At 38.0% G+C, this 24,610-nt stretch overlaps 1 protein-coding gene across 18 annotated transcripts in view; it reads right to left on the minus strand.

Annotated features, from left to right (window-relative positions):
* Nucleotides 1–24,610, minus strand: part of APBB2 (amyloid beta precursor protein binding family B member 2) — a 168,000-nt gene that overhangs the window by 46,913 nt on the left and 96,477 nt on the right. For 10 of the 18 annotated variants that reach the window (XM_077782812.2, XM_077782818.2, XM_021528429.4 and 7 more), the window contains 4 exons: nt 16,276–16,484; nt 11,339–11,401; nt 10,806–10,891; nt 10,629–10,689 (listed from right to left, as the gene is read on the minus strand). In XM_077782812.2, coding sequence (XP_077638938.2) covers nt 10,629–10,689; nt 10,806–10,891; nt 11,339–11,401; nt 16,276–16,484 — 419 coding nt within the window. The remainder of the gene's footprint in view (nt 1–10,628; nt 10,690–10,805; nt 10,892–11,338; nt 11,402–16,275; nt 16,485–24,610) is intronic. The other 8 variants (XM_085577819.1, XM_085577823.1, XM_085577822.1 and 5 more) reach the window with 3 other exon arrangements.

Consider the following 24,610-nt stretch of genomic DNA (forward strand, 5'->3'; position numbering starts at 1 on the left):
CAGCACTCATGGCTGACCCTCATGTAGAATAGGAGGACCCAGGAACATGTGACACATACCAGGATCCACTCAGCATCAGTGGAGCAGAAATATTTAAATACACAACTGTGGAATGGGAGAGAGGTGGAAGTCTGAGCATGCCTGCATGTCTGTCTTCTCTGCATATTGCCAGCAGCTGGATTGTAAGAGATTCATTTCGTGTTTCACTTCAGGTTGCTTTTTTCCTCTTTCATTATTTGACTTACAGGTTCTCTTTAAAACAAAAGAGCACAAAACCCAGCAGAAATAAACCACCTAGTGTCTCCAGTCAGATATGACCTAATTTTTAGACCATGGCTAGCTGAGTGAGGCATGACAGCAGAATTGCTTAGAACTCTAACACATTAACACAGCATCATGGCTCGCTGCCTCCCCCAGTGACACTGAGAAGCCAAGAGACACAGTACTCCCTCTGAGCCCAAAGAGCTTTGATAATACTGAGAAGCCAAGAGACACAGTACTCCCTCTGAGCCCAAAGAGTTTTGATAATGCACTCTATTGTCTTTTGGAACTAACACCTAGAGGCAAACCAAGCCAAGCTAAAACACAGAGTGTAGCTTTTCTTCATTAAGGGTCTATGAGCTCATTCCTGGCAATGCCAGTTTGTTATGCATCTCTACTCAAGGCTTAGAGATAATTAGTGGCAATTAATAATTATTGGCCTGTCATAATTTCAAAGTAATCCCAATGTCAACTTTTGTCCTACAGTAGTCTATCTAATTTATTTTCTCTCTTACAGAAAGTCTTCTGTGCCTGGTCGGGCTGTCTGCTTGCCCCCAGAATCTTTTCAAGAGCTGGCAAAGAAAAACAGATTTGAAGAAAAACAAAAGAAGTTGATAAATACAACAAGATGAAAGATATTTAGGAATTGTATACTGTGCAAACATTGCTGTTTGGGATTGGGAAGATCAAAGATACTACCACAAACACTGCATGGCTGAGAGAACTGAATGAAAAAAATGTCATTTAAACCATGGGAAGTTAATAATCTTGTGGTTTTATCTTGACTGGAGACTTCACACTTCCTGCCTGGCTACACAGGACATTGTGCAAAGAAGTTACACACAGGAAAAAAAAAATCCACCTTATCACACATTAGCCCAAGAAAAGACAGGTGAACAAAAATGAAAACACGGGTATTGCTGCTTGGTTTTACAGTTCTGGGGAAACTATGTTTGAATAGTTGCCAATCCAATTAATGTTTCAGGGTTAATGATTTGTAACCTAAGAACCAAACTCATAAATGCTGTCATCGGAACTCTGTATAGAGCTGTAAACCTCTCTTGCAGTGCAGCTCTGATCCAAAACATTGCCTAAAGCTGTGGAACTTTAGGATTGAAGAAATGAACAAACCATAGATCACACTTTTACTCTTTGGCATTGCAAACCCTTCACCACAGGGCAGGGTCCTGCTCTGCAGCAGCTTTTCCAAGAGGAACTCTGGAAGGAGCTTTGGCAGGGACAGAGAGAACTGTGACAGAGTTCTAACCATAAGCAAATTCACACTCTAGCTGTTGCCTCATGCAGTACTAAGCATGCAGCATTAAAAAAAATAAAAATAAAATAATTGAGAAAGACAAAGTAAATACAATCCCCTACTAAAAAAAGGACAAAAGATCAAGTGCACAAGACTGATGGCAGAGTAATGTTGGAAGCTGAATGGATGATAAAGGTGTGGATAGAAGAAAGTGAAAGTGAATTAGAACATCAGTTTGATAAAAAATGTACAAACTAATGTACATTACCAGACCACAGACAGATTGCTTTTGATATTACACAGCTGTTGGCAGCCACTATGAACACATCTGCATTAAGAGTGTGTTTGTCTTGATGCTTTAAATATGTGCTACTTATTTCTTCTCTACTTCCAAGCCCACAGGACTTGGTTTTGAATAGTTTCCTTTTGTTTCCTTTTATATTTTCTCATTTTAAAGGTTATATCTGCCTGCAGACACGTAAATCACTAGAATATTTAATAAGGCCTTTTATCACAGACCACTGAGCAGGTTTGTGCCTGAGACACAGCATGTAGGTCACATAATTAACCATTTATTATGCAGCCAACATAACCTCTGAAATTTCACTTGCATTTTCTTTGATAGTTTGAAAAGAAAAAAAAACCTATCATATTATTTTATGCTTTGGAAGCATAACATAACATCTTTCTATTCTGAGGAAGAAGTGTATTCCAGTTTATTTGCCTGCTACACAGCAAGAAAGATTACATTGATTTCAGATGAAAACACTGGAGAAGATCAAAGAGTAACAAGAGAATAAAAAGAACTTACACAATTAATGAACAAGCACTTTCATTTAATTGACATGAAGAGACTGCAGTGAATCTACTTTCTCAAATAAATATTCACAGATGTCACATAAAAGTTCTTAGTTACAAAAAATTCAAAATGCTTAATCAAAAACATACTAATAAGACTTTTCAGCATTTCCAGCTTCCTGTTACAGTTCATCTGGTATTACTTGAATTACTGAAAATGTACATGAAATACAAAAATAAGCACAGAAGTATTCAGGTCACAACAAAATTTAGAAACCACTAATAAATGCCATTTCAGGCAGATGTTTATAAACTAAACTCCCCTAGAATTAAATATGGGGACTTTAGAAATACTATAAAATAATATTTATAATACATTATTTCTTTAGAGGAGGTCAGTATCCAATTTTCTGCTCTCAATCCCTTACTCATTCTCCAAGTCTCATTTTCCCAGACCTCAATGTGTAGGATGACAAAAATTCCTCTCTTGTTTTGAGCTTAATACTTCTGTCTCAATGGTTCCCCCTGGCTTACAGCCAGAGGTCAAATCTGCTCTACCAAGGCAAGAAAATGTTGCAGGAACATTGTGCTGGTTCAAGATCTTTAAAAATTCAGTCATTTGAGCAAAAAATAGAATGGGCACTACTATTCTCTAACAGTCCCTTCTGAAGAAGAAATTAAAACAATTTTATAATTTTCTCCAGTCTTCCCAGCAAAACCAGGTTTTCACTTTAGATGCTTTACAGGTACCTTGACTTCAGATCATAAAGGGATGGGATTATGCACTTTGCTTTGAGGTAAGGATGGTTTGGGCTTAATTTTAATACAGTGAAATAAAACCTGTGCTTCCTCATTTAAGAAAAGCCAGTCATATTTTTCACTAGGATCTAATACAGGATATTCAAATTCGGGTCTATCTTGCAGAGTATATTAAATGTTAGGATAACTCAAGCAGATTCCACTGTTCTGTGACACACAAACATGACCCCAAGAAACACACACATATGCTTGTCAGCAGAGACAAGCCCTGCAGGAGATTGCAGAACCTAAAGAACGTGTGCATTTATTTCTTCAGAACTAATGCTCTGCACTTGTTAACTTTAACCATAACTGCTGTATTTTCCCAGCCTGTATTTTCAGGCTGACAGAAATATAAGTGCTTCTAATGCCACCAGCAGTACTTTATTTAATACTGTGGTGCATAATTTCAAAGGGAATATGCATGACATCCAAATTTTAAAAGAAACAAAAACCCCTGAAGAACTTCCACTTTAAGTGAACTCTTGACCTTATGAATCAATGGCAAAAAACTTTTCAGCTTCACTAAAGTCAAAATTTCATGCCTCCTTAGAAGCAACATTATTACAAGTAATTTGATTTCTGCAGAAATTATGTTTGCAACAGGATCCAAAGTTGATGAAGTTAAAGCACTATTGATCAATTCTCACTTTTCAAAAGAGACTCAAATAAGCATGAATCCAGAGTCCAGCAATATTCAGCCCTGGTGGACCTCCCACATTTGAGGACCCATCTACGGTCACGCTGTCTGCTTGAAGCACCATGGAGTTATCATCTCCAAACATATGGAAAAATGCATAACTGTGCAACATGGCACTATGATATATAGTATATCTCATGATTTTACATCTCTTAAGAGATAAATATTATTCCTTTTCTCTTGGATGAAATGCAGAAAATTTTGACAAGGGAAACTTCTCATTTTTTAAAGTGAAATTTAGAAGTAGAACTAAAAATAAAAATATATGCTAGCTAGAGCTATCTAAATATTGCTCTGTCATTCAACTCAATGTTCCACTTTAATTGATTTTTAAATGAACTTCCTCTGTAAATGTACCCTTTAGCTAGTCCACAATGGACAAATAACTCACCAAGTTTGTATCATGCTGGTTTCAAAATGTGTATGTGCAATATATAACATAAATAAACACACATATTTAAATATACATATATACACATAACATATGTGTATATAAATATAATTTTTACTATATTATAAATTATATATAAATATAAATTTTTCTATTAAAAATCTATGCCATGGAATGGTAAACACTGTAACATTTAAAAACTGGAGCAAGCTATTTCCCTGAGCTGCCCTAAACTGGCAAGGTAACATAAATAATTGAAGAGAAATATCTGTCAGTTCATTTTGTAACAATACAATGAACAGACATTCAAGAGGCAACTCACAGTCAATAGGCCATTCCACAGCTGAAGCTGACAGAGGCTACAAAGATTGTTTTAGAGATGAAATGGTTGGTCTCAAGTGGGGAGCATGAAGGGTTGCAAGCTGTGATTACTTCTGCACTGTACTAGCAAAGCTGCTGATGAGCTGACAGGGAGGTCTGCCAGCAGTATCAGCCCAGGCTGTGCTACACTGGGAGCTGCTTGCTGACAGAATCATTGGTCTGCAGAATGGCCACAGAAACTTTTTGCTTTTGGCACATGAGTATGATGAGCTGCTGCTTCTCCCAGTTTCCGTCCATTCCTGAGGGTTCCTTCAACAATCACACACTAAGTACTGCTGCCCCATGAAATGTTTACTGTGTCACATCATAAATCAGTGAATAAACTGTGATTTAAAACTACTAAAATAAACAACATTAAAATATTAGAAACTGAAGATTCTTAAAAAAAAAAATTGCTTAGATCAGCAGCCTGGAGTTTTCTGTATTCTACTGAACCACCACAGTTTGTTATATGGTTGTACACAGCAAGATGCTGTACACAGACTCCAGCCAAGAAAAACTGGACTGTGCACCTCCATGAGAAAAGTACTGAAGATGACACTGGCACTTTGACCTAGTGAAGCAATAGCAACTGCCACCATGGAAGAAACAACATCATAAAAAAAAAAATTAAATAGGTATATTCATGTTTTCTCAAATGTCACCAGCACTCCTAGTATCCCATGCCTGAGAGGCCACAGCAGCACACTGGGTGTCCCACAGTTGCAATTCCAGAGGCAAGGCTCCCTCCAGTGTCACCTCACCTGACTGGCAGCCAGGGAAGCTGCCTCCCCACAAGGACAGTGGTCACTGGCATGCACCCAAACTGCCCACACAACCTGGCCACTCATGGCAAAGGCAGTAATTGTTCCAAGGGCACAGCATGACCCACACAGCTCCATCTGTATCATTCATCCTCCTGTAACACATTTGGCATCTATGTTCTTACCCAGGCAATAACTCCTGGTCAACGCACCTGTAGCAGACACAGCCACTGACAATACTGGAACTTTACTGGCCATGAAGATCTTTTGTTTTGATTTGAAACAAAGGTGTTCCTATGATTTATCTTCTCTTTTCCCAATCCTGCAGAAATCTCACAGCCCAGTGCAAACCTTTTGTACAGCATATTTTAACAAAACAAATCCTGATAATGCCTCCAAACTCAAGATGTAAATTTTGCACTATGAACCTGGAAAATAATGGTAAATATTCGAGCAGTTTCAATTCTCTTTTGCATGAGGAATGGCTTTGTGATGTGTTTTTCTAAGGAAGACTACAAGTAAAATGTCTCCTCTACATCCCTCCTACTGTTTGGGCACTCATGTCCTGATCGTGCGTGTTAGGTTCACAGTTAATTAGATGCCATAGATAGATGGGATTCCTAGGAGTGAAAGACATGTAATATTTTGCAGGATCTCATTATAATCTTGAATGGCTTGAGAAATTAGGCTACGTTATCCCAGATATTTATATTTTACATGTAGCATAACAGAAAACCATACTGTAACTCTGTATGCCATTATAAAGCAAATCCATGAGTTTTGGGAAAATGCTGCATCTTCCTTGCCCTGAACTCATCTTCATGTTTGATTAAACAAGACTCCATTTAGGAACAAGGTGGAAGCAAATATCCTCTAGACAGAAATCTGCATTATTATGTACATCAAATCATAACTTTGGGAGTTTTTACCTAATGACATAACAGATGTCAATGGTAATAATTATCATTCACAGAGACACAGAACAAGCAAACATTCTCTGAAAGGTCTAATAGACAACATGAAAAAGATTATTTTAAAAAATACATCATTGAGGATATGTAGTTTAGTGCTTCAGTTGGCTATTTTGAAAACTGCTCCTGAAGCAGAACATTTTCAAGCACCTGCATCATTTACCTGCAGCAGCTCTATAGATGTGAGGGTGCCTTAATGCTGCTAATGGCAAACAGCCAAATTCAGGAACAACAAACCAGGTTAGAAACAGCCACCCCCACCACTCACCATTGCTACACAAGAGCTGCAAAGGTGGAATAGCAGATTAAACTTGAATCAGCTTGTCAGGAAGACTAGTCAAGGCAGAAAAAAGACCCACAAAAAATACTTAAGAAGAAACTTGAAATTAATACATGGATTTATATACTGTGATTCCCTTATAAGGGTAAAGACATAGATAAAGATTTCTTCCAGAGTTATTTCCTAGGGAATGAAAACAAAAGATTGCTTTGAAAGAAACAAATTCCTAATCCAAAAACCAAGCAAAAATACCACTTTAGAAGAAAAACTATTGAAGATACCCTATTTCTCTTTTAGATTTAATTTATTTTTGAAAAGAGACTTAAGATGGAATAAACTCCTCAAATTTAATTAACTGAAATGAATTGAAAATGCTTTTTGTAGCATTTTTTGAGCTCATGAGAAGACTGTATGCAGCCTGGGGTGGACTGCTGTAAAATGCTGAATACTTCCTGCTTGCACCAAGAATTTAGAAGCTGCTTTGACTGTAAGAAAATAATCCTTTCTTGGGATTGCTGGACATGGCAAAAGCTCCTCTTAGGTTAAATCTTCACTTGGATCAGAAATCAGATTCATGTCCACGGCCAAACACATACGGTGATTATTTCCACATGATGCTGTGTCGAGGCAGGGTATTTCCTTCTGGAAAAGACCAGAAATACAATGCCTCCAAAACACATACACCTGCTTCCATAGTAAGAAAAGCAGCCAAGATATGGATATTAAATCTTTGGGGAGCACACTGTATTTTGTAAAACTATTTTGATAGTGCTTAGATAGGTTATTTTGATTTACAGGCCACTTTCACAACAGCCACAAGTCAGCTTGCCAAAGGCCATCTGGTTAAACCCTAAAGGCCACAGGCAATCCGTAGAAATTCATCACCAACTCACTTTCCATGTCTCGAAGTGTGTTTTCATTCACCTACAGGTGAATCACTGCATTTAAATACTTGTTATCAACATCTCCTAATGCCCTCCCTCCTAGAAATAGTCTTATTCTCTTCCTTTGAGATCCAGAGCATTTATTGGTTTCTAAAGTAGAACACAGTCTTTTGGAGTATATGCCTAGGACTTGAACAGATTTAAATATATTCTTCCCATTCTTAGATAAGGGTATATAGCTAAAACTGCTCTAAAATGGTGAGGCTGGAAAAAACTTAACTTTACTGAGCAGACCAATGTGGATAGGGAATTTGAAAATCTGTGCCATTCCTAGGGACAGTGACAGCCTTCCCAGGAGGTTCTGTTTCTATATATGGACATAAGAAAAAATTTAGCACCTTTCTATGTTTTTACACAGGGACATCGTATTTTATAACAATGAAAAAAAAAAGACAACCCAGAAGAATTTACAGTCTGGGATTGTTAAAAGCATCTTTTGCCTTCCTTGAAACTCAATTAGGAAGGCACACATTGCTCTATAAATTAAGCAGGAAGGTTACGATCTGTCTCCTGGGAAGCACCAATTCAAAACTCATTTCTAGCTGTGCATGTTTCACATGCAGAATTAGGATCCTCATCAAACACCATAAGCCACCTCTTCAAGAAATTTCTACCAAAATAAATTGATGCTATCAAGAAGCTGGATGCAATTATTCTTCTCTTTCCACTTCACCTTTATGACCTTCTGTCTTCAACCTGATTGAGACATCATGGACATGAAACTATGAACTGCATCTTAAGCACATGATACATAGAGAAATATTTATTCTTTACTGACAATTATGAACACTTAAATGTGTTGCTGCATAAGTCACTTTTTAAAAAACAATTACATTAATTATATGACATGCTTTTCCCAAAGCAGGCATTTTTTCAGTGCTTCAGTCTTTGCAGAAGCTGACTCTCTGGGGGAAGACAACTACTAAAGCTTCCCACAAGGTGGCACGGTTCCCTTTGCTGAAATACAGCATTAAATGTGCCATAGAGACGCTGGTTTTTTCCACAAATGTACTGGCCACTAATGTCATGATTAGGTTTAAATAGGTTTAAGATCTCTAACATACCTCTAACAAAGTTAATTTTAACAAATTCTTCCAATAGAGAGTTTAATGAGTTAAAAACACTTTTCTTCTCTTATGATGAAAGGCAGAAAAAGTATTTATCTGTGCTTGCTGCCCCACAAATACTTCAATCAAAGATAGTTAAGGCAGACAATATGGCAGGGGTGAGCCTAAAAGGCTAAAAATATCTGATTTTTCCAAGTCATCAGTTTCAAATCCTATCAGACTTCTTTCAGTCTCTCCATATTTGGGGCAAAATGGACTAACAAGGAATCCACCTACCCCATCCCATCCATGTGAGAAATAAAGATCAGAGGATTTTCCACAGGTGAAGATTTTCCCTGCTGTTTCTGGACACATTCCTGTGACATAAGGCCATACTTGCCCTGTCCTTGGGACAGAGGCAGATGCACTGATCAGCTCTGCCCTCAGCCTCTCCTGCTGCAAATCAGTGTCAGCACTGCTGAGCTTCACCTGCAGGACCACACGGTATCTGCTGTGGCCACTGCTGCCCCTGCACAGCATCTGCATTGGGCAGAAATCAGGCAAGATGCTTTGACTCAAATGATTTTTAAAAAGGCAAAAACATGTCTATTTTTTCCTCTATTTCTTTCTCTCAATCACTTCTATGACTGCTTCAGTGCTCAGTTTTGATTACCCTTATAAGCATTATCAGCATAGTTTTGCCTGAACTGGAAAAACAAAACCACTTGTGATAGGTAAAAGAAGACAAGCTTTTGGCACTGTCCCATTTCACAGACACCAGATAGGAACCTGATCCATAAATACTGAAGTTTAAACAGCAAGTGGGAGAGGGAAGAGAGGTGATGACACAAGTTATTTGTCCACAAAAAACTACTGCCATGGTCCTTCATGCAGGAATGGCTCGAAAATATTCAGTGCAAATCACCTGGTAAAGTCATAGAGATGTCAAAATACTGCCTCCCTTTAAAGCTTTCCATACCATAAGGCATATCATGAAAGGAACAATTCTGTTGTTCTCAGGACTGGAACCTAAAGTTCCTCACTCCTTCAACTCTATTTACTGTGCTCAGAATTTAGCTCTGCTTTTAAATTACCAGCAAGCCAAGCAAAGTACAACTATTTACATCTGAATTAAATATCACAAGTCAAATAATCAAGATGACAAAGAAAATTAATTGCCATGATCAGTCTGTTTTCTCTCTTAAAATATATCATTAATGCTATTAAAATTATTAACTCTGTTACATACATATTTGTTCCTGCAAATAAGTAGCTTCAGATCCTGTCAGTTGCTGCAGCTGTGTGGCACAGCCAAAATACTAATTTGAATTACTTGTATTTTCAATCATAGAGATTCATATACCCCCTTAATAATAGATGCAAACAAATGGCAAAACTATCAACAAGACAAATCTGGAGATAGATATGCAAGCATACAAAACTTTCTGCTGCTTCTTTCTCCTCAAAACTCTTAGATTCCAACAGTAAAAGCTTTGATTTAATTATGGTGCTTTGTCACATAATGGTCTAACTTTTCTCTATGAAGTGCATTCTCAAAGTAGGTTGCATTCTCTCTTGCAAAAAATGAAGTTTCTTGTTCTAAAAGGTAGCTTCTTTGCTAGTAGCTGTAAGTTGAAGCAGACACATAAAAAATGAAGAATACTTTAAAAAGGGACAAACTTGAAAATAAAGAGCCAATTCTGCCATTGAATGCCCCCAGAAGCTGTCTAGAGATAATAAAAAACAGAGCCCTCTCTCAGACAGACACTCATTTGGTTGTGCAAGAGTACAGTTATTACAGTTGGACAGTGGAATCTTGAGCTCTAAAATCCAATTTCCTGGTTTACATTATTTCAAAATAGCTCACACTTTCCTGACCCATCCGAATGAAGCTTTAGATCTGCAAATTCCTTTGATGGAATTAGTCTTGCATGGTCAGTCCACATTGTGCCAAGAGGAGGGGTAATTTCAAAACTTAGGAGACATTTTGCACCTTGCAAGTTTATACTTACAACTGGTAGATTTTTAATTGTTATACCATTGTGGATCTTCATACAGACCTTGGCTTCTGGATCACTGTTGATGCTACAAGAGTCATCATCATCAGATTGTGGACCATTTCTGTGACATAAAAAAAACCAAAACAAAAAATAAATCAGTCTTAAAATCATATGAAAATTACAGCACAACACAAAACAGAGTTGGTCGTTCCACTGAGACTTCTGAAGTCATTGTACCTGAGCTTCAAAGAGGCATAGCGTAACGTTGCTCCTTCAAACTCCTTCAGACTTGGGTCTGGGTTCACAGTGGCTGCATGCAGGTCCTAGAGATAGAGGCAATGCTATTAGTATAGCTTGAATACTATTATAATACTATTAAGTACACCATCATGTTATTTCTTATCTCAAAGGGAAATTAAATCCTCCCTGCAAAGAAGCGATAGTATTTCTGGCTGAAGTTGAAAAGAGGCATGCATATATACAGATATATATATATATATATAGTTCTCAAGCTGCATTTCATTCAGTGCAGGCATCTTATTTGTTTACATCATGGCAGTTGCCCTACTAGTTTAGACTGAATCCATTCAAAGTGGAAAGACAGAAAAGGCAGCATGTTTGTGAGCTAGACATCCCTAGCAGTACCCCCATTCACTTTGGTCTAGGTTATGAATGACATTCATGGAAAAATAAAAGGGGAAAACAGCCACTGCCATGCAAAAAACAAGGGTAATAGTAGTAAAGGTTCTAAAATCTAACAATATACTTGCCTTCCAAATGTCACTATTAATCTTTCCCCCATTCAGTACAGCAAAATCACTCCATGGCTGTTTCTAGACACATAATTATTCACACAGGAAGCACATTGATAAAAAAAAAAAAAGAAAAAAAAGGAAAAGAAAAAAAAACACAAGACACTGTTGTTAGCATTGATATTTACAGGATGGGTTAGGGAACAGATCACCTCAAACTTCAACTACTTACTCCACTATATCATGGCATTCGGAGGGAAGGGAAGAGAAGACATGCCTCTAACAGTTACTTACCAAAACAAATGATTGAAACAAGGAAAGTTAATATAAATTAGGAACAGACAATGAAATTACTCTTTAACTATGATCTTAAAAGCAAGCAAAATGAATCTGAATATGAATGTTGGCCACAGCTGCTACAGCCTTTGATCAACAGCAATTAAGGGGAAACATTAAGATTTCCATTTGTTTGGTACTTTTGTTAAAAGACCCTAACGGTACTGGAACTAGAAATACTGAAACACAAAAAATACACATACAAGGGTAAGATACATATAAGGTAAAGATCAAATATTTCTAGAGGAAAAAAAACAAGAAAAGAGCAAGAATGGAAGAAGGATTAGTACAGAATGCAGAGATTTCTTGCCAAAAAAGTAGTCTTGAAATGTGTATCAGCTTTTTTAAAAAACAACTCTAAACCAAACAAAGCACCCACCCTCTCATTTTCCATTCAGGGTTCTCAAAGATTTTCAGAGGTGTTCAGTGGTACAATCAAGCAAGTAGCAGTAAGTTTAGCACTAACACAGTTCAGCACAACCTGAGGTTCAGGCTTTTCTGTAAAGCTTGAGAAGAACAGCTGATGCTGGAGTGCCTCTCTCCTGTTTCACCAAGGGAGAATTCCCACAGTCCTCAATAAAAGTCAGGAGATTTGATTGCTGGGAGACCCAGAGCCACCTCTTTATAGCTTCACCAATTCAAGAAATCCTGAAATTAATTCCTGTTCTAAGATGAGCTCTGCTGGGCTGTCCAGCTCAGCCCCAAGGTGAAGTGGTACCCACTAATATGGCCCAAAATATTCATCTGCAGGGTGGAGTTCCCACCCCAGAAGCATTCTCAATGTATTCCCACTAGAGGAATTATTTTGTGAGAAACAACTCTTAAGAGTAACCCCTTCCTAATGTGCCTTTGAACTAATTGAATTGTTACTTTTTCCTCCCAAGCCCCTTCTCTTTCATTATTAGCTGTTAGTGGTTATGTTGCCTACAGAACCTCTAGAGGTCTTCAAGACCTGGGATGAGTTAGGCTGTAAGAAGACACAACCACCATCACCAAATTCTCCTATGATCTCAAAAAAGCTCTTATTGAAACATAAGCACTACAGATTTTTCTCTGCAGAGGAAATGAGAAAGAGGCAGCAAAAATTCTAAAATTTGGAAGAGAATGTTGCAAAAGACAAGGATTCAAAAACAAAATAATCTGACAACAGACAAGAGAAAAGAGGGATCTAAAACTAAGTCAAATTTAAACAGCTGTGCAAAACCAAAACACATTTTCATGCTTTTGAGGGGGAGGAAGGGAAGGAATGTTACAGGTTCTTCAGATTTAGTATTTATTAGCATTTTTGTTAAATCAGCAGGATTTTTGCATAATGCTTAACCCATAATTGCTTTGGATTAAAATTTATTTATTATCTTGTGAAAGAAAAATTGCCTTGCACTTCATGTAAAAGTAAGACATTTCCACTTTATTTTCCTTTTTAAAACATTTTGCCATTTCTACGCACGGCAGCATCATTCTTCCCTATACTTTTTAAAAAATTCTCTCATCAACTTTATGCTAAATATCCAGATTAAGCTACAACACACAAATGGCTGAATTGATCTGTTCTTTGTTGACTGCCCTCAGCTGTGAGCCACATTCTACCAAATGAAGCAAAGCTTCTGTATATTACATTATTTAAGAGACAGGGACACAAAATAAAATGAAGGAAAAAAAAGTAGGAAACAAGACAAAGGGTAAAAAGGTGTTACTCAGAGGGGTGGGAAAAATGGTGTTTCTAAATGTTTGTTTGACAAACTCATAACCTGAAAGAGCCTAAATAAACTCATTTCAAGACTGGCACGTGATGCTTTACAGACAAATGGGACTTGGATAAAGTATTTTTATAGGCTCACAGAAGCCAATTGGTTCAGATACCAAATACTACCCATGCCAGTCCTCAATCCTAGATTATACTCTTTTATCTACCTAAAACCTACAAATCCAGCATGGGAGAATGAGCTAAACCAGCCCTCTCAAAACAAATTATTTTGAAGTACAGGCTTCCAGCAGCAATGACAGAACCAGCAGTACATAGCTCACACATGGGTTCAGCTTGGAGGTGGAAGCTCTTCACCACAAGTGATGCTGTCAGTGGTAGTCCTGGGATGAAGGCACTTGGGAGCCCCTAGTCTAGACTGAGTTCCCAGTCTTCTGTGAAGTGTGACCTTATCACAGACACCTGCATTTACTCTTTCCCAGGGAGGGAAAGGAGGAGCACTTGGGTATGCAGCAGTGCAGTGAACAGGAATTTAAACAAATATTGCCTGCCAGTGACTTGGAGACGATACAGTGTAGGCATGTACCAACTGCAGAGAGACTAAAACATAAAAATTCATGATAGCTGACACTGTCAAATTATTTCATTACTCCTATCTCAGACACACTCTGTGACTTATTTCTCTCTTACTGCTCTGCACTGGCGTTTCTGTGCAGAACCAGCTGAATCACAAAGGATTCTTCCTCAACTTCCTATTAATAAAGCTTGGCATCTGTGGTTTCAAGAAATGCAAGACTTCTTCTAACAGTTTCCATTATAACTCCAGCCATGCCTTGAGCCTCTGTAAAAAGGCTGTAAAAATGTTTCAGTATTTGGAAGTGGACAAAATCCTGAGCCCAGTTCACGCTCTTGTTTTGAGCTCCACTACTCCAAAACTGCTGGTACTGTATTGGAGTCCTATCTTAATGATCACCGAATCAAAAAGCCAGTACTGCTTCAATAATGCTAAGATGCTGATCAATGAATGCAGAAACTGACAAAAAGCAAATGTTTTTGCCTATATCTACAATTAAAATAACTACATGATATCATACTAATATGAATTTTGCGGATGTGCTTATTTCTATATCACCTTTTACAGCACAGTACATGATCTTGGTGCTGCCATAGAACTGTCTGTGCATAAGTCTTTGTTGGAATAAACTCCTTGCTGAATTAGAACTGCCATATCAAAATGTAGGTGAGCCTACTATATACTCACATATGTGTATATCTTACTTAATACATCTATACTGGATTAAAATCTATGTTGTTATAATTAATACATTTTTTACTCTCATGATGCTGTTGCGAATTAATGATTATTATTCATAATCACAAACTATATTTCATTTAAAGAAAACAATCATGAAAAGTTAAAAATAAATGTAATGCATTACCAGCAGGTCTGAAATTTTAATTGTAAAGACACTTTAAACAGACATAGGAAAATATTTCAAATGAAAATACAGTTTTCTCCTCTGCAGTTTACTGATTTCTGGGTTTTTGTGAAAACCATCTATAAATTACTGTTTAAGGTCCCATTCTGTACATTCTAGAGTTAGAAACATAATAACAGTAAAGTTATATCCTTCACATGTACTTTAGAGGAATTTATACTAGAAGCTTGTGCAGCCCTTTACATACAGCATTTCTGAATTTTTTTCTTGTTTTCTACTAGAATTGTAATTACAGTTCTTTCTCCAAGAATCCTTTCGGAAATTATTTCCAGCATGCCTGGTGCACAGTATGAGATCTTGACAGATGTAAACCATAACTGAAATGTTGTGGTCAAGTTTGCAGACCTTATGAGCATCATTTATAAACATGTGGGAACAACCTTTCTAAAATAATGAACAAGATTGTAGGCATTTAAGTCTACACAGGATAAAGATTTTAGCATCAAGATGGTAATACATACTTGAATGTCCTTAACTCCTCTTAATTTTCATGTAAGTTAGTTTAATGCATATATAAACAAAATCAAAAAATTATCTCTCTAAATGAATTAAAAACCAAAAAATCAAACCCCTAGGGATTGCCTGATCCAAAACTCAGAGCCAGTACAAAGACTTCCCTTGACAGAACTGTGGACATTTTTATGAAAATTCAGTATAAAAATCATTCAAAACCAACATTATCTAATATTAGTATTTAATTCCATAGAAGTCTTCCCAGCATACTAAAACAAAGTGATTGCATTTTTTGCAGCATATTCTTATTTATGATAATTGATTTTACTTTTCTACTTGCATGACACCAAGCAAACCCTTGGATTGTGTCTGAAAGCATTATTTTAAAAGGCAGTACCAGGTACTGCTCTTTCAGCACATGTGGAGGACAGAATGCATCTCTCTGTTTCTAGTGAAAGCCTGATAGATATTTGGTACTGGCAGGATGCACAGAGACTTACACCTGAGAACACTACATGTTTATTCAACAGAAACTGCCCTGTAAAGGAACTAGTGTCTCAAATGAAGACTCATACATCTTTTGTGATACTCCTACCACATGAGCCAAAAAGAAGATGCAAACAAAGAGTCCAGCCAAAAACCTTCTATCATACATAAAAATTGTATGTATCCTGTATCCATATAAAGCAGCAATGCTTCAGAACTGCCAAAGTTTCATACTCATCAGAGTCTGCCTGTCTAATTTATCAGAGACATGTCTGATTTCATCCTACACATCCAAAATTTAGGGTGTTTAATCAGGCACCCCCATTATAAAATGAATATAGAAAATAGATACTTACAAGGTATTTTCAACAAGTAGCTACATTTAAGGCCAGCTTAACTATCAGCTAAACATGCAAGTTCAAAAAGTTATTTCAATTTTCCTTACAGTATGTAGCCCACAAGAAGACACAGCAGGTTACCTCAGTTTCTGGAGTAGGAGATGGAGTAATGGAACCAAGAGATCCTTTTCGTGAGCCCTGGAGATCTGTTGGGATGGACACAGGACGCTGCCATTGAGTTGTTCCTGTTGGTATGTGCCAGTAGTAGATCCCAGCAATGTCATTTATTTTTTTCCAACCAGGTGGTAAGTCTGGGTCTGTCTGAAATGAATGATCACTCCATATATCTGCTGAGAACAGGAAAAAAAAAAAAATCACACAGAGAAACAGTTCTTCCATGGGTCTGCATACCTGGTACTGCTGTTTTACAGTTCCTGTGCAAATGAACACCAGAAAAACATATCAAATTATGGAGACTCAATGTAACATGACAGATTAATAACCTCTTGTTACACTGCTGCTCTTAATCCCTTTTTGGAATTAAAAGTTTATTTTTAGTCTATCCTTCAAGCTTTCTACTAGGTGCTTTATTGTGGCTGCTTTTTTCTGAATCTCTCTCATTTCTGCTACCCAAATTTACACACATACACATAAACAGACACACAAATGTTATGATAACTTGAAATAACTCTTACACTCCAAGGTACAAACCAGACTATTTCTTCCCCATAGTGACTTTAAAAGTTCTTAAATGACTAATTTATCATTTGAGGACTAATCTAAGCAAGTTCTGCAGAAGAAATGCTAGATGATATCATTACACTCAAATGTAATAAAAAGCATCACCTATGGCCCAAATCTGAAATCAGCAACATTACCATAATCAGTTCCAGAAGTTCATAAGTATTTTAAACATTTGCTTTTAAATGTCTCCTGTTGTAGTCTCTATGGCATTCAAGCATGTAGTTCCTGATTCCAAGGTCTTATATGTTTTAAAGCCTATTCATCTTCAACCTTGCCCACTTTTGTTTTCCAGCTGAATAAATTGACTGCACTCTTCTCAACCACATAAAAGGCAAATAAATGCAAAACACTTTCCACAATTTGGGCTACATCATGCAAGAAGTAATGTGATCAAATATCAAAATATCACAGTGAAGTATGTGTGCAACATCTCCAAGTCCAGTGTAAGTTTGAAGTTTAGGCACAGCCTCAATCCTTGCTATGCATACATGTGGATGTATACACAGCTACTCAAACACACAGTCAGCAAAGTGTTAAGCTATGGATGCATTAAACTGCTAATTTCAAACTAATTAACCAAAGGCATAGAGGAACCAACACAGTTATTTACTGTTGCAATGACATGCAGTACCAGAAAGACCTAAACGGGAATTATTTTGAAGTAAAAACAGAAAAACTCACAGCAAAAATAAAATTTTTAACCTAGAGACTTAAACAAAGAACATATCTGCAACAATTAGTTACAAGACAAGAAATTATCAGCTGGAAGGAAATAAAGTAGAATATCTGGGATAAGAAAATACCATCTAGCTTAGTAATACTAATTTATTTTGAAAATTTATCCATTAGCAAAAATAAATACACCAAAATATGTTTTCATATGCTGAGAAATGACAGAAATTAGATTAGTTTTCATTTAACATAGCTCAGGACTTCCAAAAAAGCAGCATTTTCCACAGCAAATGACTGATTTATGTCTGTGTGCAGGTGCCCCTCATGCAAAGAGACTGGCCTCAGACCATCTGATAAACACAGCTGAACAGGACAGCACCAGAGGGCATGTGTTCATCCTGAAACACTGGGCCTCATGTTTGCTGTGCAAACCTGCTTTAAAAAAAAAAAACCCCAAAACATATGTGTGTCCCAGCCCCTGCTGCAGAATGGCAGACTGTTGGATAACCTTTTCACAGGCTGTGATTTCCTACTAACATGAACTGGAAAGCTTCCTCTGAATTTGAATGACCCCATTCAATGGCATGACATTTCATAATGCAATTTTTGTTGCACAGCAGCTAGGTGTTATCTCCACTTCCAAGAGAACTTGGTGGTGATGATAAGCAAGGTCTGGGGACAGAGTCAGTGCCTCTCTACTTAGGACCTGCATGAGGGAACCTGGTTTACTGAAAGCCAAGCAAACTTCCTTCCTGAAGAAAATACTCTTAAGTAAGGCAACATGTCTAGCACAATGAATCTTGTATTGATCTGGAAAAATAGGCCTGTATTTTGCACATGCATCTCTTCTTCAGGTGAAAACAAATCCCACCAATCAGCATGGCTAGGGCACTAATTTATGGACAGAAAGAGTACTCTTGAGTAAGAGGAAATGTAGTCCCAAAGGGCTTGAGTTTGGCAGCATACATGACTTCAAAATAGAGACTGTAAAAATGCTGCACAGAGTTATCAGAGTGCTGGGAGTTCTGTTCTTGGGATGTGCAGTACAGTAATAGCTCCTATGCCACAGGACAATTTTAACTGTTATTTCACATGCTAAAACCACATTTTTTTTGAAAACTGGAAGACAGCAGCAAGGTAGAGTCATACTAAGACAGAAAATATATTCAGGAAAATTTGAGAGATATCATTGCATCATTGAAAGGACACATGCTTTGTGTTTCCAGGGATTAGTTTCAACAGAGGGATCTCATTTTGTCTCCTTGAAGCATTGCAGCAGATGTGAGTGCACAGCCTCTGGCTAATGCAAATACAGCTCTGCTGGAGTTAGTGGAAGCACTAGACTTTCAGTCAGTCTTTCTAGCTTAAAGAGGGCTTATTTCACTGTGTGGGAGCAGAATGCCCAAGTGAGACTGCTTGTCTGCAAGGCTCAACAATACTGGCAACCACTTGATCTACACTATCTAAATAGGTTAAGTAATAAAATACCCACACTGTACAGAGATAAAGATGACATATCTCTTTTTTGTTTTATATTTCTAGCTTAGCTACTTCAATTTTTATGATGCTTTTGTAACAATTTTTCTTCTGTTAAAATCCTCTGAAGAAAAGGGACACCATCCCAACACCGGATTTGATCCAGACTGATTGCTTATCACTGTCACAAATGTATACTTCCACAGAAAAAAAAAATAACTGAAAAGGAGTATTCATTGTCCAGGCTGGAAGCATGTTGGTAAAAATAGAAACATTTAGTGTTTTCCAAATGTAAAAAAAATAATCTGGACAACAATAAGTCTATAAAGTCACTTCTGAATCTCTGGCCCTCCCATTGCTCACTTTCCAGCAGTGGATGCACAATATAAATGAAGAATTCAAACTGAAATGCACCTTGTTTGTAGTAAGAGATCTGCATCAAAGCTTCCTATGTCAAAAATTGCAGAGAATGGGCCAGCAACAGTATCCAACATAATGTCCTAGTGTTTAGCTACCAATCACTAGCTTCATATCTGATGTCTGTCTTCATAGCTGGGCAGAATCATGATGAAGAGCTGGCCCACTATCATATGTATTACAGATGCTGCATCTCTGGGCAACCAAGGGGAAGCACAAAAAGGAACTGGGAAGACAGGAGGCTAAAAAGGTTTTAATGAAAGGAAAGAAGTGGGAGAAAGTATTGTTTTCTTTCCTGAAGTTCCAAAATCTTGAAATGAAAATGTTTTACTTCAGCCTTCTGCATCTAAATAAAAGCAAAACTAAAAGAAAAGAAGGCCACAGAAACTTAGCCTTTTTGAAGAGATGCCAATGACTTCAGCAGATCCTGGATTTCATCCTAAGAGAAGCATATTCCCCCCACCCCATACACACACTGATGATCAAGTCAGGAACTGAAGGAAGAGGAAGGCTCTGTATTAACAACTGCAGGCAAGCAAAATTCAAGGAGCACTCTCCATTCAATAGCACAATAGAAAGAACACAGGTCATGCATATTTTTATCTCATGTATTTCCTGCAGTGGGCTCAATGTGCAAATTTAAATTGTTTGGTTTTCATGAAAAGAAGACTCCAAAGATAACTTCTCACTTTTTATGCACTACAGCAAAATCAACAGCTTCACCTTCTCACATGGTTCACACCAATGATGGCCAGCAAGAAGCCTCACCTAAGCATCACTGCAAGAAGAATGAATGCTCAGCAACATATGCAGCAAAAATACAAGTCAACAGGTCAAATAATCATAAATCAGACACATTTGTCTAATTTGGGGAATGTTACTCAACAAGAAGTGATAACCAGCCAGAAGCTGGTCATTTGTCACCATCTTTGCTCACAGCATGTAACTGGTTGTCATGGCAACCCTGTCATCCTCCTTGCCGAATTGCTGAACCAGCCACCAGTCACATACACTTGGGGAGAGGAAGATTCTCTAACACTTTCCAGGAAAACATGCTGAAATGTGGGATTTACAGGCATACACATAACCAAACTCTAACTGTGCCAAAATGATTTGCTGTTTTGATCAACTGTAAAATCAGCCATAATCACAAAATACTGACTTCATAAAAATCCTAAGGAAGTTTGGGATGAATTGCCTGTACTATTTTTCTTTTTCGTGATATGCAATCTTTGTCTGGCTGTATAAATGAGTTATTACAAGCAGAAGAAGCATTCAAGCAGAGATGACTAATCTAAAGGAAAGGAGAGGAAAGCAGATTTATCAAGATTCAGGAAAAAAAATCCAGAGACCACAAGTAAACCCACTTGTTTTGCTGTCTTGGCTTATTTTCTCTTTCAACGACCAAAGCCCATGCTGCTGATACAAGGATACAATACTAGCACAATTACCAAAGAAAACAAGGGCAAGTGACTTCAGAGAGGGGTTCTGAACTGTTGATGACAACCATGGATAGTGATGGGCAATCCAGGGCGATGGATGATACTAGCTGTCCTGCTCAACTGGGAGAATTCTGGGGCTCTCCAAGTTGTCTGCTCAGGGCTGTACAGTCTGAGGTGCACAGCCGAAGCTGTGAGAAGCCAGCACCACAGCTTGTGTTTACAGGAGTTAAACAGCAGCAGCAGCACAAAAAAAGTACTGCAGTAAGACTGTGAGGAAAGGTGTATATGTTCCTTCCAGGAAAATGGGAAAAAAATAGGTAAACACAAGAGGACTAGCCTGTTCACCAACAAAAAACATCAACAAAACAAGCAGATTCTGGTGAAGTAAGGAATAAAGACTTGGAAGGGACCTGAATTGCTGTGTCAAGGGAGCTGTGTGGCAACAGATGGACCAGGAAGAAGTCAGCCTCTGTCCCTGCTGGAGGAGGGTGGCTATTTAGTCAGGTGAAGCAGCAGTGAAAACATGAAATTAGACATGTAGGAAGGATCATGTCAGCTTGAGCAAAAAATGATGAATTGCTACCTGAAAAGTGCTGTACCGGAGACACATCCTACAGCTCTTCCACAAACATTACTGTGTGACAAGAGAGCAATCTCTTGATTAGGGTGCTGATAGATATTAGGAGAGCCAGGCAACTAGGAAGATCTACTGGGTCTGGTTGGAATTGGTCTAATTCTTTTTCTTAGCAGCCTGTAAGGTACTGCACATTACATTTGTAACCAAAACAAGTGCTGGAAACACACCAGTGGGTTTAGTTATTGCTGAGCAGTGCTTGCATAGGCCCAAGATTGTCTCTGTTCTCAGCCTCAAGCAGATAGGCTAGGCCTTGGCTTGTTAGTTCTAGTGTTTGCATCACTTTTTATATATGATTATTTCTTTCTTCACTTACTAAGCTTTCTTTACCGTGAGCCATAACTTCTTCTCCCTTTTGCACTTACAGTTCTCTTCCCCATCTCACTGGTGGGAGGAAACAAGCCACCACAGAATACAAAGCATATTGGCTGACCTAAGACCCAGGAAAAAATAAGTAGGTACAATCTGGGATGGAATGAGAGTCTCAAACAAGTGAGGGCAGCATATAAATGAATGCCCTTTCCACCAACTTGGTGCTTAAATGAGACAGTGTCTGAACAAAGTGCCCCAATATCTTAAAAGATATCTACCAACTAATTTTAAAAGTGGTCAGAACAATTTGCTACTGTTCTAGCTAGTGATCTACTGCTTATAAATACCTTTTGCATATCAGAGAATTACAGAATAGTTGGGGTTGGAAGAGACTTCTGCTAAAGCAGGTACACCTAGGGCAGGTTACACAGGATTGCATCCAGGTGGCTTTAGAATATCCAGAGAAGTAGACTCCACAACCTCTCTGGGCAGCCTGTTCCAGTGCTCTCACCCTCACAGTAAAGAACACAACCAGTATAAGTGAGTTTCTGTCTTATTTGAAATACTAGTTCTCTATTCCTTCCACTAGATGGCAAAAGCTTTTACGTAAAGAGTAGTCCAAAACACAGCAGACTGTATACTTCTAAATTGGTCTAAACCCACTGTGATCACACATTGAGATTGTGACCCAAAGGGTCTCCTTACCTCAAAGGACTCTGAGCAGCAAATAGTTCATCAAGAGCTATTTAAGAGTATTTTCATTATCATTATTAGCAAATTAATAAAAATAATATTGCAAGTTAGCTTTCGGGGCTAAACCAGTCCAACAGCAACCTGCATCTGCTTTTCTGATATGAATTTTTTTTGCATAGTATCTCTTCCTCCCATGCCTTTCCCCACAGAGAGCAGAACTGCAGCATATGATCTCGTAATCTGGGATCCTAACATATTGAACTACTTCATCTTGTTTTAGAAGCAGGGTTTTGTTTGATCTAAAGACAAAGAATTAAATGACCACCCCACCCAAGGGACTGCTAGACTGACAGAGTGAAGCCTGTGCACATACTGTCACACCAACCTGCAGGCACACTGCACAGCACACCAAAGGAGAGCAGTGTGCACATGAATAGAGTCCAGCCCCCTTCCCTTCACAAAATTCATCTCTCACAACAGCTGCAGCCAAGCATTCGGTAGAAAAAGAGGGAAAATCACATTGGTAGCAGCTCTGGATTTGTTAATTTCTCTTAAAAGAAAGAGTCTGATTCTTCTCAAAGTGAATTGGTATGTTAGTATCAAACTACAGAACAAACCAATCACTTTGAGCAATGCACAAATATAGTCAGGAATTTTCACACAAAACAGAAAGGTTCGGTCTATAATACTGACACAAAAGGTATTGCAGTTAAACACAGATGTCCTGATTTCAAGACACAGGATGCCTACAGAGCAGGAGGGGATGGAGTGCAAATGTCTGGCATATGGCAGGAGGGTCACCTCAACAGCTTCATTCTCCATAAAGGAACTCCTGCACCATAGTGCTTTATTTACAACTAACACTGTTGTCTTGCAAGCTTCAAATAGATTTCAGTATCTCCCAGCTTGTAACTCTCCATTTTACTGAGACTGGCTGTAGGCACAAGTGGTTCCCATCTCCTTTACAGTTTCTGCTAGTAGCTAGTGCTTCTTACCTTGATACAAGCCATGAATGACAGAGGAACAGATCTTAATCCCTCCAATATACTTGCCATTAGTCCCTGGTACTAAAGAATGGTATAAAGTTGGACTAAACAGTACTAAATAATGGTACAAGGTTGGATTCCATCATTTAATCGCATTTGTTTGAACTGAGGAATAGCTTTCTATCCTCTCTATTCTATTTCTATTGTATCCTCAATAGTTTAAATCAAGTATTAGTGAAGTCAGTAAGTGCCTCTTTAATCTGAATGACACAAATAGTAAAACAGAGTAAGGAAGAAAGAATCTGACTAGCAGTCACCACCATTTTTCCCCTCCATTTTAGAAAAGCAACCACATAAAAAATATCTGCATTAAAAGTCAGGTACTGGGCAAAGGTAATTTTCTTTATCTGCAATATAATGAGGCCTACTAACTTCAGGAGTCAATGGAGAAAAAGGACTGCACTTCTCTGGAGGATGTCCTGCATAAACATATTGATATACTCTGAAATTTTAGGGACATGCACATTAGTGTTTTTGTGCATATGACTGGCTAATTAAAAGTAAGTGAAGTTGCTCAATGGCACAGACATACAATTCAACTGGTGGCTTGACTAAAATCTGCTTTTCTTTGACAGCTTCATTTAGAGCACTGTGCAAATACAATAGAAAAACCTTTTTCTGAATTTAATGATTAGGTGAAAACAGAACATTAAAAGAAATTATAATGGAGCTACTGTCTGAAATGAAAGGTTTTAGTTCACACAAAAAAAGCAAACTTTGTGAGAATAGTAATTTCCCCTTCCATATGCAAGCTCTGCTCATCCTTCAGTTCACACATGTAGCAGAGGCTCTAGGATGCCATGAAAATGACTGCTTTATCTTCACACCATCCTTGTGAGGCAGGAGAGTGCAAGCCCTGTTTTAAACAAAGTCAGGGAGGTGTAGGAGGAGAGGTCTGAGATGCATTAAATAACTCCCTGGAGTCATGCCAGACTCCAGGTCTGTGCAGGCTCCCTGCACCCAAGCACCAGACAAACACACTCAGTGCACAGAGATCAGGCACTGTACTCCAGTGTGACTACACATCAGAATCCCCTCCA

Source organism: Lonchura striata, chromosome 4, assembly GCF_050655825.1.
Source record: "Lonchura striata isolate lonStrDom1 chromosome 4, ASM5065582v1, whole genome shotgun sequence".
In the NCBI taxonomy this organism is placed as follows: Eukaryota; Metazoa; Chordata; class Aves; order Passeriformes; family Estrildidae; genus Lonchura; species Lonchura striata.